Genomic DNA, 15,000 nt, shown 5'->3' on the forward strand with positions numbered 1-15,000 from the left:
TGTTAGGATGATTCATCCTTTGCCCTAAGTATGACAAGAACCAAATCTGAGCACTAGAACAAATTAAGGAGTATTAATATACAAAAAAATTATATAATGAAAATGGACATACAACCACTGCTGTTGCTTTGTTTGAAATCAAACCATAGGTTAGCCTAGAATTTTATTTCTGCTGTGTAACCAAGACAAGAGATTCAACTAGCTATCAAAAGGAAGCTAGCAGATAATGAGACTTTCTTTTGCAGAGTAGGTTTGTTTGCTGCAATTCCTTTTTCTAAACTTGCATGAAAGATGATGATGATGTGCTTCTGAAAAAGTCACTTTTTTTTTTTTTAATAGATGTGTGAGGTGGAAACCTAGGAAAAAGTCTCACACTGAATTCACTCTGAATTGCTGTTAATATTTTTCTTCACTAAAAGAATACTAATTAACTATAAGAAGCCAGGGAATTAATGTCTAGAATAGAAAAGTGTAAAGATTCTACCAAATCACTATTGAGAATCGTGAAGAATTTAAAGAATACCATTGAACAACATGAAAATATAAAGGTTATAATAAAGATCACATAATTTATTTCAGAATTAGGTAGAGCACTTAGAAGGAAGATCAATTAGGCTGATCTACAAAAAAAGTCACAACTTCTGGACTAGAAAGTAGTAAAGGTAAAATCTAAGATGGGAAAATTGAAACTGTACCCAACTCCACCCCCACACCTAAAAGAAACAGTCCTAAGTGGCAAATATGATATCATGAGCATCACTTCCATAAGATAGAAATTGTATAATTCTAATTATAAAGGTATATCCCTAAAAACTCCAAAAAGCAAAGTTTGCTAGAGACAGAATGGAGTTGCAGCATGGCAGTAGAGGTATAGGAAAAGACAGAGCTAAGGAAGCAATGACTAGGTTAGCTTCAATAAATCATCCTTCAACATGTCACAAGGACTGTTGATATTGACCTCAGATTTATTTCTAGTAGGATACCATAGCACTTTCTTTAGCTTTATCACACAGTCCAATTAGCGGTCTAGGAAGGGAAAGAAATTTTGAGTCAGTCACCCTCAGTACAGTAAGAGAGTAGAAAAGAACCAGTGTCAGAAGCATTGAAATAGTTAAGACTTATTAACAGATTTCTATCATCCTGCCTTAATTGTTATCCATATCTGCAAGACTAAAATGTGCCACAATATCCCAAGGGCAACTTTTTTGTTTCATTTCACTTTGAGGCAATCAATGGAGTAAACACAAAAAAAATCAACAAATTCTTGACTTGGTGAGGCAATTCAAAAACTACAGTAACTTCCATCAAAGATGGCATGTGGTCAAAGCTATCAATATCCCTCAGGATCATGATTCCTTTTAACTGGTACAAATTTAATCTCATAACTCTGAAGTTATTACTTCACTGTAGTTATGTTGCTACCTTGGTCCCTTGATAAAATACTTGATTGTGAAATTTCACAGGAAATGTACTAAAATGCTTTGCAACTGAATTACAGAGAAAAAAACCTGTATATATTGAGTCCTTTTTTTCTTCACTCATTTTCCTGTTACATTTCCTTAATAAACTACTAAATATAGCTACCGAACACTAGTCCCAGAAAAAAAAAAAAGAAATACCCTTGCAGAACCAACTTAGAGAAATGTTCTACTTGCTATTTTGCTTTGTCCTTAATAATTCACTTCACATAAATAATTGAGCGTTTTAATTCCTGATAATAATGCTCTAATTACAAAAGGAAAGAAATTAAAGGAATCCATGTCTGTAACACCATTGTTTATGGTATCAGTCCTGATTTCCTATGTGCTAAGTATTATTTGGTATTTGTGTTTGTGTCCTATTTCCATTTTTCTATCAACTTTTCCATCAGTAAGATTTAACTAGCTGTGATTTTCCAGGCTTCCAATAATAATTTTATTTTCAAATTGCTTCTTTTGCTATACTAAAACAAACAGCTGCTGATGACCTACAGTCTTAATTTGCCTTTTATTTATTCTGTGCAAAGTAGTTATTTCTTTTATTATTTATAACTTCTGGACGTTCTTGCCCTTACATATTTTTGTTCAGAGAATATATACACTATTATGTAAGCAAAGATCAAGTTCTTTAGAACTCCTAATTCAAAGCATTTAAAAAAATTCCTGAGATAATACAACAAAAAATACATATACTTATCAAAGTTCACACAGAAATTAATACATTTCTCTCCCCCATCTTTGCCTTGTCTTATATGCACAGTAAAAAAATTCCCTTCTCTGGTTTAGATTTTCAGTAGTATCATTTAAGAGTTCAAGGTTTAGCAACTATTGCAGATTTTAGAAGCTTTTTTTCCCTCCAATGTTTTCACCCAGACCACTATGATTATATTATTGTAATCACTAGAAATATTCGTGCAAGATAAACACAGATTTATATCCAAAACATTGAAGCTGAAAAGCTAGGAAACTTTCCAACACAAAAGGTTTCTGAAACATCAGGTAAATAATTCCCAGATACCTCCAGCTTTTTATGTGCATCAATGAAATCTTCAAATGATGCACTGAAGCATTTCAATTTTTGTAAAATCAGTTTTTCCACACAGCTCCAATTTTCAAACAGAACTATGACTTACAGGTATAACGAGAGCTAGTTCCATATAAACACCACGAGCACAGTCTAGCATGTATTCTATTGTAATTAAGAGCAATGATTCAATACCTATTGCTACTGGCCAGGTATCATAGCAACCTTGTGTCACTGAATACTGCTGGAAAACTGTTCAGCACTAGCAAGACCATGCTTCAGGAATATCTACAATGGCACTACAGATTGTCAACATCTGTGGGGGTTGTTAGAGGGAGAACAACAAAGAAACCTGCTTTAAAAAAACCCTATACTTAGAAAACTGACAGGGATACTACAGCTGCACTACAAAAAGAAAAAAAAACCACAAAGACGAAGGAAAGAACATTTTTTGTCATTAGTTACACAACTTATGCACCCACATCCTAACATCCATCCCTATAAACAGAGTTGCAATAATGCTGCATCATCATATTGTATATGTATATCCACAAAGCACTGTCTTTTTCTTTTTAACTAAACACAAGCATCATTCACCACCAACATTAATCTGAAAATAAAACAGCCTCACTTTCAAAATATTTAAACTTTCACAAATGAACTCTAGATAGTCTTGAATAAATCTGCAAAAAAAAAAAAAAAGAGAAAACAGGTTACTATGAACAAGAACCCAATATTGATTTTTCTGCGGTGCAGTAAAGCATCTCCATTCTATTTGGCTGCTGTCAAAGCCACTCTTTAACAGCTGGAGTCAAATTGCACTATTTACAGCAAGAGCCCTTGTCAAGTGGACCATAAGTATTCTAACAATACACTATTCAAATGGCACTTTGCCACACAAATTGCTGACTTGATGAATACCCCATGTCAATGACTAAGGCCAATATAAAAGTTTCATTTTTATGAGAGGTTTTACATTCACATATTAAGTAAAGCTTTCTTGAAGAACTATTAAGCTATATATTTTGGGTCTTTCAACATTAAAAATAATTAAAATCTGTTTAAATATATCAAGGGGATTTGACAACATTAATATGGATCTTGTGTTAACTGCATTTGTCACAGTCATCTGTTATTGGTACTCCCACTGGCACGTGCAGCACAATAAAAGAATTAAAATGGTCAAAACACCATGAAATCAAAACATTCTTCTTTTGTATCTGTGATTTACATGATGGCAAACGTTTTGAAAGAAAGCCTTTGAAGCTGGACCACTATGTGAGGATATTAGCTTTCTCAGGATGGTGAAAAAAGAGACCATTATTTTCAAAATCTTCTTTCATCTTAAATCTAATATGAATAGTAAAACAATGTAATAATACTAAGAATAAATGTTGAATCTTGCAATCTTCATGTGGATCACTCATTGTACAAAAACATCATTCACAATTACAATCCCAACAGGATAGAATAGCTACCATCTCATTTTTTCTGTCACATAAATCTTCTGGAATTGAGTTCTTTAATATATGCTAAAATTGATGATGTGGGAGTTTTTGATAGGAAAGTTATTAACAATTTAGTATGTTGTTAAATTTCTAATACACAATTTGCCAGAGAAGGAAATTGATAATGAAATACTCTATATTAAAACCCTCTGATAATCTGAAAGTTTTGTGATAGTTTTATGCATGTAGGAATTATATGCTTTAAATAATATGGTATGGAATGTTGGTCTGATACCCACAGTCCTCTCAATAATTTCATGGAATCTGAATTACTAGAGTATTTCAAGATGCTAAAACAAAATTATGCAAAGGAGTAAATAGAGAACTTTTTCAAAAACTTAAAAAAAAAAGGTTTCCTACACAAAACTTAAGAAAAATAGCAAACTTCATAACAAGCCTTCATTTCAGCAATAACAGACCAGAGCTAAAAAAGCTGAAGAGTTCCACGCTCCTTTTGTGTAGCCTGCAGTGGGCTTCTTCAATAGCACTAAGGAGACTTCCATTGTTGTATTTTTCCCAGGTTCAGCTACACTATATATATTTAGCCTCCAGCATCTCCCACACCAATCTACAGAACCCTCTCTAACACAGATGCAAGTAAGAAGAAGCTCTGAATGTACTGGATAACACGTTTGATAAATGAAAAGTGCTTTCCTCAGTACAGAACTTAATTTATTATGAAATTAGACAAACCTAACAGGTCTGTAATGACAAAAAACCTGTGAAACTAAAAAGAAGAGGTTTTGACAGAAAAAGTCTAAGAGGCATCAATAGTGTTGCTAACTAAGAAGTTTTGATTTGGACAATATAATTAATGAGCAATATTTAAAGAAGAACACAGAATATTATTTTGAGATTTCAGAGCAGGCAAGACGCTATTAGATCAAAAAAAGTGCTACAAATTATTACAATCCCACCATTTCCTGTTGTGATATTTCTTCCAATTTAAGACCATGAGAATTCTCAAAGCTTGTTAAACTCCACACTTGAAAGTTTACAAAAACCTCCTTTCCCATATTTCATAATCAGCACTTTTTCTTTCCTCCCACCTTGTTAAATTTATGCAATTCTCAATGTTATAGACATACCTAAAACTACTCACCAAACAACTACTGAAACTTTTGTCTTTTGTTCCTATTTAAAAAGGCAAGAAGAAACTATTCCTTTTAACAAACTAACAGGGAGATCAGATTCTGTGTCAATGGCCAACTAGTGCACCATCTGCCCCACAACATGCTCAGCAGGATTACGCTCTAATAAGACTTTTCAGAAAATGGGATCAAAAAGAACTTTAGAAATCAGACTAAGGTTAGTAAAAGGTCAAAGAAAAATATTAAGAGTTAAACTACAATCATTATAAACTCAATGTGATATGTAAATTTCAAGATACAATGAAGAAAAGACCATAAAATTCAAGCGTGAGGACTTGGATCAAGCTGTACTTTATCAGACAGTTTTGAAATACCTGGTTCTCTATTTCCTATAATTAATAAAGCCAGAAAAAAAAGGCCAGAGACCATTCTGAAGGCTGTTTCCATGTGTGAGTAACAGGAAAGCATTTTTCCTTCTCAATACTTGCGGTAAAATACTTTCTATGTACATTTGAAGGTTGAGGAATAGCAGACATTACTTCCTGTGTTTGTTGCAGAGAACAGAATACCCAAAACCCATTAATTAAAAAGTGGTAGAACAGAACAAATAACATGGAAGCCCTATTCTTAAGATACACTCAACAAGAGTTCAGTGAATATATTACCTCCTGATGCATAAATGAGGTTTAAGAAAATAGGTTTGTACCATTATTTTCCTACATGAAAAAAGCAATACCTATCTCATTGAATTTGAGATTGTATTAAGTTAGAGACAGTTTTAATAATCAGTTTTTCAAATTAAAATAAAAGCAAAAGCAAATACAGGCTTTTCAAATATCTACAAATAACTGATAAAAAGATATATCTAGGCCACAAGAAAATAGAGTGACTATTCCATTTTCAACTTTACTTCTTGTGATTTGCTGCCTCTGTACTCATTTTCTCAGTTTTAACAGCACATTATTATTTGCAGCCCAGTTCCTCACAAGAACATCACCACTCTCTTTTTAACCAAGCAGGTGCCAAATTTAACCACACTAATAAAAACATGAGGTGCATGCAGTCCATTTGTGATGATGCTAACAGAAAACACACACCCAATAAAAACTGTCACTGACTTACAAGAGGGATCTGTGGTTTCATAGAAAAGCAGTAAGAGAAAGACCAATAGCATTGGATCATGGTGTGCCTCCTCTCAAGACATACGCATTTGAACTGGTGTAAGGTGTATTCAGTTGTTCTGAGGGCACTACTAACAGGCGCAGTCACAAGCTAGAGGCACAAGGAAATAGGGTCTAACTACAGGTAATAAGTTTGAGAAAATCCTACCCATGACCTTGCATAAGGTCCTCTATCCATTTTCCCCATTTGTTTATGAAATGGGGTGAAGTCATAAAAACTGAGCCAGCCAGAAGAAGCTTTTATAAACTTAAAACCAAGCCACCATCCCACTTAAACATCAGTGGGTGAAAGGGTAAAGAATTTGGATCATAACTCGTTGCTCTTGAGAAACACTCTACTTTTCACTCTTACCTTATCTGAAGATTTTTCTGTATGAGCAAGATGAGGGCCCATGCCATGCCTACAGGAGCTGGAGTGTTTGTATCCAGAATTCTTGTTTCGTTTTGATTCTTGAGATACAGGAAGTAGAGCATCTGCCACTAAGTATTCTGAATCTTCAATGGCAGTAAGAATTGCTCTTGCTGTTTCACCTGTCTCATGCCGTTCCAGCGTGCCTACAGAAACACAACAGAAGCTGTAACTTTTTCAAGGAGCTACACTATTACATCTCTGCACAGGTATCATGTTATGAACACAGTACACTTCATGTGAGCAAATAAATCACAAAATATTTACAGATAAGGCAAATAACGACTTTTTTAAAATTAAAAATGTATTCTACACTATTGATATTAAAAAAAAAAAGTTTAATTTCTAAAGAAAGCACTGCAGCAAATAACTTTGTTTCAGACAAGAAGCAGCTCCAGATATTTTATACAAGTGCAGTGAGATGCAGTTTTCAAAGGCAGCCAAGGATATTCACAAAAATATCACTTGCACTAACTGTTCAAAACAGTAATTTGTTTTCACCTCACAAAGCCCTCCCACTGCATCTATATCATTAACAGTGTAAACAACAACACATTTATGTAATATTTTAGTGCTGTCCTCTAGTGTTCTGGATTACAAATAGCAAGAGAAAGCTCAATTTTTTTCATTCCATTCCTAAAAATTGTCAGACAAAGATGATTTATACATGAATATACATGTAGCTTATTCATCAGGGGTATGAATATGATGTTTCAGAGACTATTTCATTGTTTGTGTGGCTCTCTGAAACCTAAATCCTCTAGCTGTTGTATCCAGTTATATGATTTTAGTAAAAAATTTATTTAGTAATTATTTCAGCAATAGTATTTTAATTATAACTAACATGAAAGATATCTAAACTGAGCTTAAATGTATTTGAAATGAGCTACTATTATATACTACACATTTCCCATAGGAATTAAAAGAAATTGCTGAAATAGCATGTTTCCTATAAATATCAGAGATATAATACATCTGAAGGATTTTTCAAGTATTAAATATCAGCTATAACATGAAATGTTTTTCCCTTAAGTTTGAATTCTTTCTACCCTCAAGTAATACAACATGAATTTTCCCTTTCACTGCTACAAGAAAAAAAAATGTGTAACATTGAAGTTCTATCAGTAACACCTGCTAAAAATATTGGACTGGGATTGAGGGATCTCATACAATAAGTGTTTGTGTGTATAAAATCTCTTTATCTGAAATTATTTCTCCGAAACTCATCCATTTCTGTTCACTACAGTATCACGTCTCCTACTCATATGACAGCCTTTGAATTCAGAGCAGAAGAAAACAGGGCAACTGATTCTTTGCCCCCTATAAAAATCAGTTGAATACCACAGACTACTGTAATGTTAACACTGAAAGGATAAGAATCAGCCCCAGTTGTTTTTAATGTGCTTAATTTCTCCCCAGGATTTGCAGCATCATGGACCACTGCAGAACAGGAGGGTTACTGGAAGGAAAATAAGTTGCCCAAAAGGTCTTCATAATTTGACTGTCTACAAAGCTCCCAACATTGACACATTTCAGTATTTCAGGAACACAAAAACAATGTTTCTAGATGCCTACAAGGGATGATTGTACAGTTGACATTGGACGTGAGCAAACACATCCTTAAAAATACTATAGGATTTGCAAAGTGAAGAAGTTTGGAAATAATACAGTCACTCAGCTATTATTTTGGCCTCTTTATATGTGTAAAGTAGCCTTTCAAGATATAAATATTCCTTGTTTCCCCACAGAACTATCTGGATTATTCAGAGCAAAATATGAACAAATTCACCAAAGAAATCATTGCTCTTCCTTGCTGTTAAGTGGGGAGGACAAAGATTTTTCTACCACCTTCTGTGGCAAGTTCACTACACAGTGAGTATTTGTATGTATGTATATACAAACACATATCCAACCTTGTTTTCTGCAACACTTTAGTTAGTGCAATTCACTGCTGAAGTCCTCAAGACTATCATAATATCCAGGTATCACATTCCTTTCAAGGAGAAATTACAATAAATTTTTAATAAATCCAAGACTTTTGGGGTCATAGTACTAAATTTCAAACACCTGATTATGCATAGTCTTTTCAAACATGAATTTCCAAGCATGTTTTGTTAGCTCTTGTCAGATGCACAGGAGTGTCTCACCAGTCATCCCTCAGAGTCAGACCATTCTGTGGGATAATCTAGTGGATGTATAATAGAATATAATTTAGTTAAGGCTATCCATTTTAGAAACACAGGTTATTTTCCATACATCAGAGCTTTTCTCTGGCAACAGCTTCAGAGACAATTTTTCAACTTCTGGTTGAAGAAAAAAAATTTTAGTTGACAGAGAATGAAACATACCAGAAGCAGTAAAAGGTACAGAAAATGCAACAGCAGAATTTAACCTTTGAAGGTAATGGCCTGGATGGAATATACAGGTATTCTTGATGTATGTGAAAGTGAATTTATATTTTACATATTTAACACACAAACATTTTAAACAGATGACAGATCTGCTTACATATATTACAGACTTAACAGATGTAAAGTAAGAAACCACCAAACAGACTGTTGGGTTACTGAACACTTCTGCTACTCACAGGTTCTTCTCTAACTGTGTCAGACAATGCCATTACAAGCATACAATTTCTTGAGTAGTTTGGAGAAGAGAAAATTAACATCTTATCAACTGAAAAAATCCCTTCTGGGTTCACACTATGCAAGAAAGAGGGCTTGGCTTCTCACATAGACGAGCTACAATTGGTTTGGGGGCTGGGTTTTTAATTTTTATTTTTAAAGCACATTTACAGACAGGAACATTGAATAGCAAATGCCCTGGACAATCAGCTTAGCTTCTTACCAACAGAACACTATGACACCATAAAATCAATTTGAAAAACTTCAGTTACATCTTCAAATCATTTATGTATCATTCATAACAGCTGTTTGAATTCCCACTAAATAGCACCTTCCAGAAGATGGCTATTTTCTTTAAAACCCCCCACCCTTTCTTACATGTACTACCCAATCCTGTCCCCTATATGTGAACATCTATATGTCCAGGTTTGTATGTACAGCTGGAGCTGCAATAAAATGGCACAAGGTGCATAGGAAAATGTGCGATCTTGAAAGTACTACTAAGTATTTATATGTTTAACTTTACTCTTCTGAAGAGCCCAAAATACTCATTTACAGAGCAAGTAGTTGGCAGAGACAAAATAAAGGAAGAGACCTGTATTCTGTGATGCCTGAATACATCCTTCAGAGAAACAGGGAGGAAGGATGAGGGGAAAGGACTTAGAAACCTGCATATATGACAAAGACTTCCTGACCACTTCAAACAGCCAGAATAATACTGGGGCAAGGTGGTTATTGTTCAGAAACAGTTATTTGTTAGTAATAGTCTGTCTCTGATTGTAAGGGAAAAAAAAAACCAAGACAAGACAAAGCTGTACATCAGAGTACAGGAGGGAGGGCAGAAATAAAATCCACTTTCAAACCTAAACTATTTTAAACATAAATAAGGCCAAAATATTTTGATTCAGGAGCATAAAATAACAATGAACAGGAAAGGACAGGGGTGTCTGCATAGCAGCAACACCACTGCTATGACCCCCTACTATACATACAAAATACAGGAAAAGAAAGTCTTTATCTCTCTAAAGCTGTGACCATGGCAACCAAGTCTCAGGAACAGACAAGAGTGGAGTATTTCACTCTCCTGGGCAGCTCTGGACCACCAGATGTGACTGGCTAGAGACTGTTACAACATCTTATTCTTCCTGTGGACCAAGTACTACAAATTGTGTCTCTTGGTGTTAGTGCTGTCCACACAGTTCTCTGGGTTCTGCTCGTACTGAATGATGCATTTTTACTGAAGAGGTCAAGCATATTTTCCTGCCTCAAGACAAGGCATTCACTGCCATCACATGACCTGTCATATCATCAGGCTCCAGTGCTTTCTGTTTGCTGTCACAGCTAAAGTATTGAAAATCCTCAGTATTGCAGTGCTGCTGTGACCTAGTAACTCAGGTGACTCTTACAACATAGCAGGGCTCTGTGAATGAGAAATTATTTCAGAATTGATTTTATTTAAAAACAGCATGTGGTCGAGAACAAATCCTTTTCTTTACTAGTAGTCAAAACAAAAAAGTCACCTTTCAGAACAAGCATCATCTGTAACACCAGTTGGTTTATTTTCTGTTAAGATCTTCTTTTCCATAAATACCTATTTCACCAGAAAAAACCCTTCCACGCACTTTCTTCTGTGCTGGTAGAATAAGGCATACAGAAATTTTATGTTCCTTGCTAAAAAAATGCTTGAATTTTACAATGCTAAAGTCTTGCTCCAAGACTTCTGTCAAGCACTTTGCTTGAAAAATTTCTCCTTATTGCTACTGCTACCACTACAACATCAATTGGCCCAAAACAGATGGAACAAACATTGCATTAAGAATATATATTCCAACCAGTATCAAAACAAAAGTAAATGCCATCTAGAAAATAGAAATGGGATAGACTATACAAAATTCAGCCTACTAAAATAATTTAATATTTAAAAAGGTATTTTACTTAAAGGAAGAGATTAACAATCAAGATGTCATGTATGCAGGAGCATGGAAAATGTCTTTGCAGACCCTCCTCACTGATTTTTGCATTTGAAAGATTTCTGTCATGTCGAACTCTGTGTGTTATTGACATTCTTCAGAATACATACTTTCAGAAGAGTATTTGTAAACTGTCAATATCCTTTAGCTGAAGAAAGCAATGAAGAACACCACAAAGAAAACTAGTGAGATCTAATTTATAATGCTGGTTTACTTATATAAGTAAAAAGAGCAATTCTCCAACGCAGCCAGTTCTTACCTCAGGATTTCTGATGCAAGCACAAGACTCCAAATGAAAGGACATGAAAACTCCCCTGGTTCTCTCACTGACTCAATCTAAACTACTCCTGTAGCACCGTGACACAACATATTCCAAACAGTAAAGGACAATAATCCTGTAACATGAATTGCTAAGACACAGTAAACGTGCCAAACTGGGCTGAATGGAAGTTGTCAGCTCTGAACTTGGAAGATACGCAAGCAGTTTCCGTCTACTCCTTTATCACAATCTGAAACACAGAATGAGAATCTGTCCCTTGCTGTCTGGAATGAAACACCTTCCTGGCAAGCACTTCTGACTGCACTGACCATAGCAATCAGTTTTCATTTCCTTTTCTTTTCTATATAACTATATATAGGAAAATCTTATTTCTTTATTAATAAGAATGAAGATCAATTATCAACTGGAGGGAACAGACACATACAGGTAAATTCCATACATGTACCTCCAAGTATACATAATGTACATAAATGTACATGTGTGTATGCATACATATGAATATAAAGGTACACTCCTGTATATCTTTATACAAGACAAGAGTCAGGTATCCTCATCTTCTGCAAATTGGACAAAAGATGACACTGCTTTTTTTTTTACCCTGAGACAGACTTTCCCAAGCTCCACTACCCTTTATTATTCTACATCAATAAGTATTTACTGAACGATGACTCAAATTTAGAGAGCTATGAAATATTCAAGTACAAGCTACAGACTAACTCGAGGCTTACACACATAAAATATAAGACACAATAAAAAAAGAGGCAGAACATTAGTTAAGTTTTAACTTAAGACTGACAAATCAAAACAAACCAACCCCAAACCCAAACGCTAAGGTTCACAAAGCATCTATATTAATGTTTAAATCTTATTTGGAGACTTGCAGATCTTTAGTCTATGCAAAGTTCATTAAAAAAGAAACAAAAAGGTAGTGACTATTATGACTTTGACCCTACACCACAGCCTCCATTTATCAGTTAGGCCACATTCAACCACTCAGATGTAATTCTAACCAATAACCTGTAGAGAAAAGGGAACAATAGAGAGACAGGGAAAATGAAAAATATATCAAGAGACTGTAAATCACTAAATTTTACAAGGACAAAAAGGCCACAAGAGTATAATTGTTGTTGGTTCTACAATTATCTAGGCATAAATCTTAGTAAAATAAAAGTGCAAATTTACGTTGATAGAGTTCTAAGTTTCCTTAAAAACTATTCAACTTATTTTTCTCACAGCCACCTGATGAAATCCAAGCCTTAACTTTCTAAACAGTTTAATCCATAATTTCTGTATGGGATGAGAAAAGTTGTCAGACATACTAAATGGAGGTCTACATTAAAAAAAAAAAAAAGAAAACACCAACCAACCCCAAACTCTTTCCCCCACAAATTCTTCAACTCATGGGATGCCTGCTGTTTACCACAGGTTTAGAAGACCCATTGTTGAAAAATATTGGAGAACACTTAACTATATAAAAATTATCTTTAAACAGCATTTGAAAATCTTCCAGCATGTTTGACCATCAATATGATCAAAGGCTTGATCCATAACATAGCTATCTGCAGAGTAATTTCATTTTCTCCATGGTAAGTGTGCTTCTAAAACAGCAGAGGGTTTATGCAACATTTAAATTTATTGATGTGGCGTTAACACAACAAGAAATACTTTCAGAGTATTTCTGAACTCTTATCTATTTTTCATGAAGATTTTTTTATGATCATCCAGATGGATTTGATTAATGTTAGACACAGCATATTTTATGAGGGCTGCCAATCTCATTAAAAGCCTGGTTTATTTTATTGATACCTGTGTAGCTTTTAAATGCTTGAGGTAAAATTTTCTGTCTTTGACAGTTATCTTAAGGTGGCATGGTTTTTTTCTTTTTTCTTTCTCAGCAGAATTGTCTCAAGCCATTTATCATTCTTGTTAAAGTGATAAAACACATAGGTGTTTCAGAAAAACTTCATACCTTCAAGTATGGACTCAAAGCTGAACATTTCACTTCTGTGAACTGCACCTCCAATGCTCAATGTGCCTCCTTCTCACCACAGTGACAGAGTTACTGGAAGCACTGTTGCTTCTCCTGCTTCCTCAACCAAGAGAGGTCTATACAGACTATCCCACATGATGACAGAGTTAGTCTTATTCCAGTAAATAACAGTGACAGTCTTTCACTTACCTCTATTAAAAACCCCCAGAAAAACACAAGTATCACCCTGATGCTACCTTTGCAAAATCAGGCAGTAATATCAAAGAAAACCTCCGAATTGAGGTAGCAGATGCTACTAAGCAAATCTCTGGTACACTCTATACATCAAAACATGGTGGGGTTAAAATTACATAACACCTAAAGTGTTCTAGGAATAATTCTATAGGAAACACTGTCATTCTTAGGATTTCTGCTTTGTTTAGATGCAGAAGTTAGAAGCCAAGACAACTCTGATGTTTCTGCACTTAAGGAGAAAATGGCAGAACTATTGTTACTAAGCACTCAGATACTGTGATAATCAACACGTCAAAACACGAGGAAAAGTATTCTATTCAGAAGAGGATTCAGGTACAGCTTAAACAGGGAAATCAACATACAAACTGAGGATAAAAATATTATATAGATATTTATTTAGTAATTGTCTATTATTTTTTAATGATTTTGACCTTTTCTAGTAAGGATTGTGAGCAAAGAGTTAGTTTCAACTATTCAGGAGATCTGACCCCATAAAAATTCTCTAAGTGTATATTTTGATTTTTTTTTCATGTTAGACCTAGCAGCATATAAGACAGCTCTGAAAATTTGCATTCCCTGGGGGAGTTTGAAAAAAACACAATATAGCCAGTGTAAAGCTAAGTATGTAGTATGATAAATGAACAATATATTAAAGTCTTTTTAAGTGATGTTAGTCTATCTTTAAACTCAAACTAAACATATCATAAAACACACCAGGACTTGCAAGACAAAAGAAAATAGCAGGAAATTAGTAGATTATTCATTCTGCAAGTATTATGAACCTCAAGGAATAAATTCGTATTAAACCAGTGCTAATTGAAAAACAATTTATCTCTGATAAATGAAGATTGTTAACCCTGAGCAAGGAAGATTGCTATTCAAATTAATTCTTCACTCCTAATACATATTAGGTATAAAGGTGCAGTGGTAGACATGTTGCCATACGCTGTACAGAGCAAGGAAAAATCCTTTGATCCTTTTATTACTGTATCTTATTGTACTGATATTTACCTTTCTAAAAAAGCAAAGATACCAACTAGTTAGGAAAATGTAAAAGCAATACAGATAACAGCTAATTTCCTTATTGATGTGGATTTCAAGTGGTGGCTATTGGAAGAAATATTCTGCACTTTAATTAGAATAAAATTTGTTATTGATTTGCAGATTTGTCTTCCAGCACACACAAGTTTGGAGCATATCCTGTACACATA

The 15,000-nt window shown here is 34.4% G+C and overlaps 1 protein-coding gene across 3 annotated transcripts in view; it reads right to left on the bottom strand.

Annotated features, from left to right (window-relative positions):
• Positions 1 to 15,000, bottom strand: part of WDR72 (WD repeat domain 72) — a 103,169-nt gene that overhangs the window by 60,021 nt on the left and 28,148 nt on the right. For all 3 annotated transcript variants that reach the window (XM_085070674.1, XM_085070673.1, XM_085070676.1), the window contains one exon: positions 6,635 to 6,837. In XM_085070674.1, the coding sequence (XP_084926800.1) occupies positions 6,635 to 6,837 (203 nt within the window). The remainder of the gene's footprint in view (positions 1 to 6,634; positions 6,838 to 15,000) is intronic.

This window comes from Lichenostomus cassidix, chromosome 10 (genome assembly GCF_008360975.1).
Source record: "Lichenostomus cassidix isolate B80296 chromosome 10, HeHo_3.0, whole genome shotgun sequence".
NCBI classification, from domain to species: Eukaryota; Metazoa; Chordata; class Aves; order Passeriformes; family Meliphagidae; genus Lichenostomus; species Lichenostomus cassidix.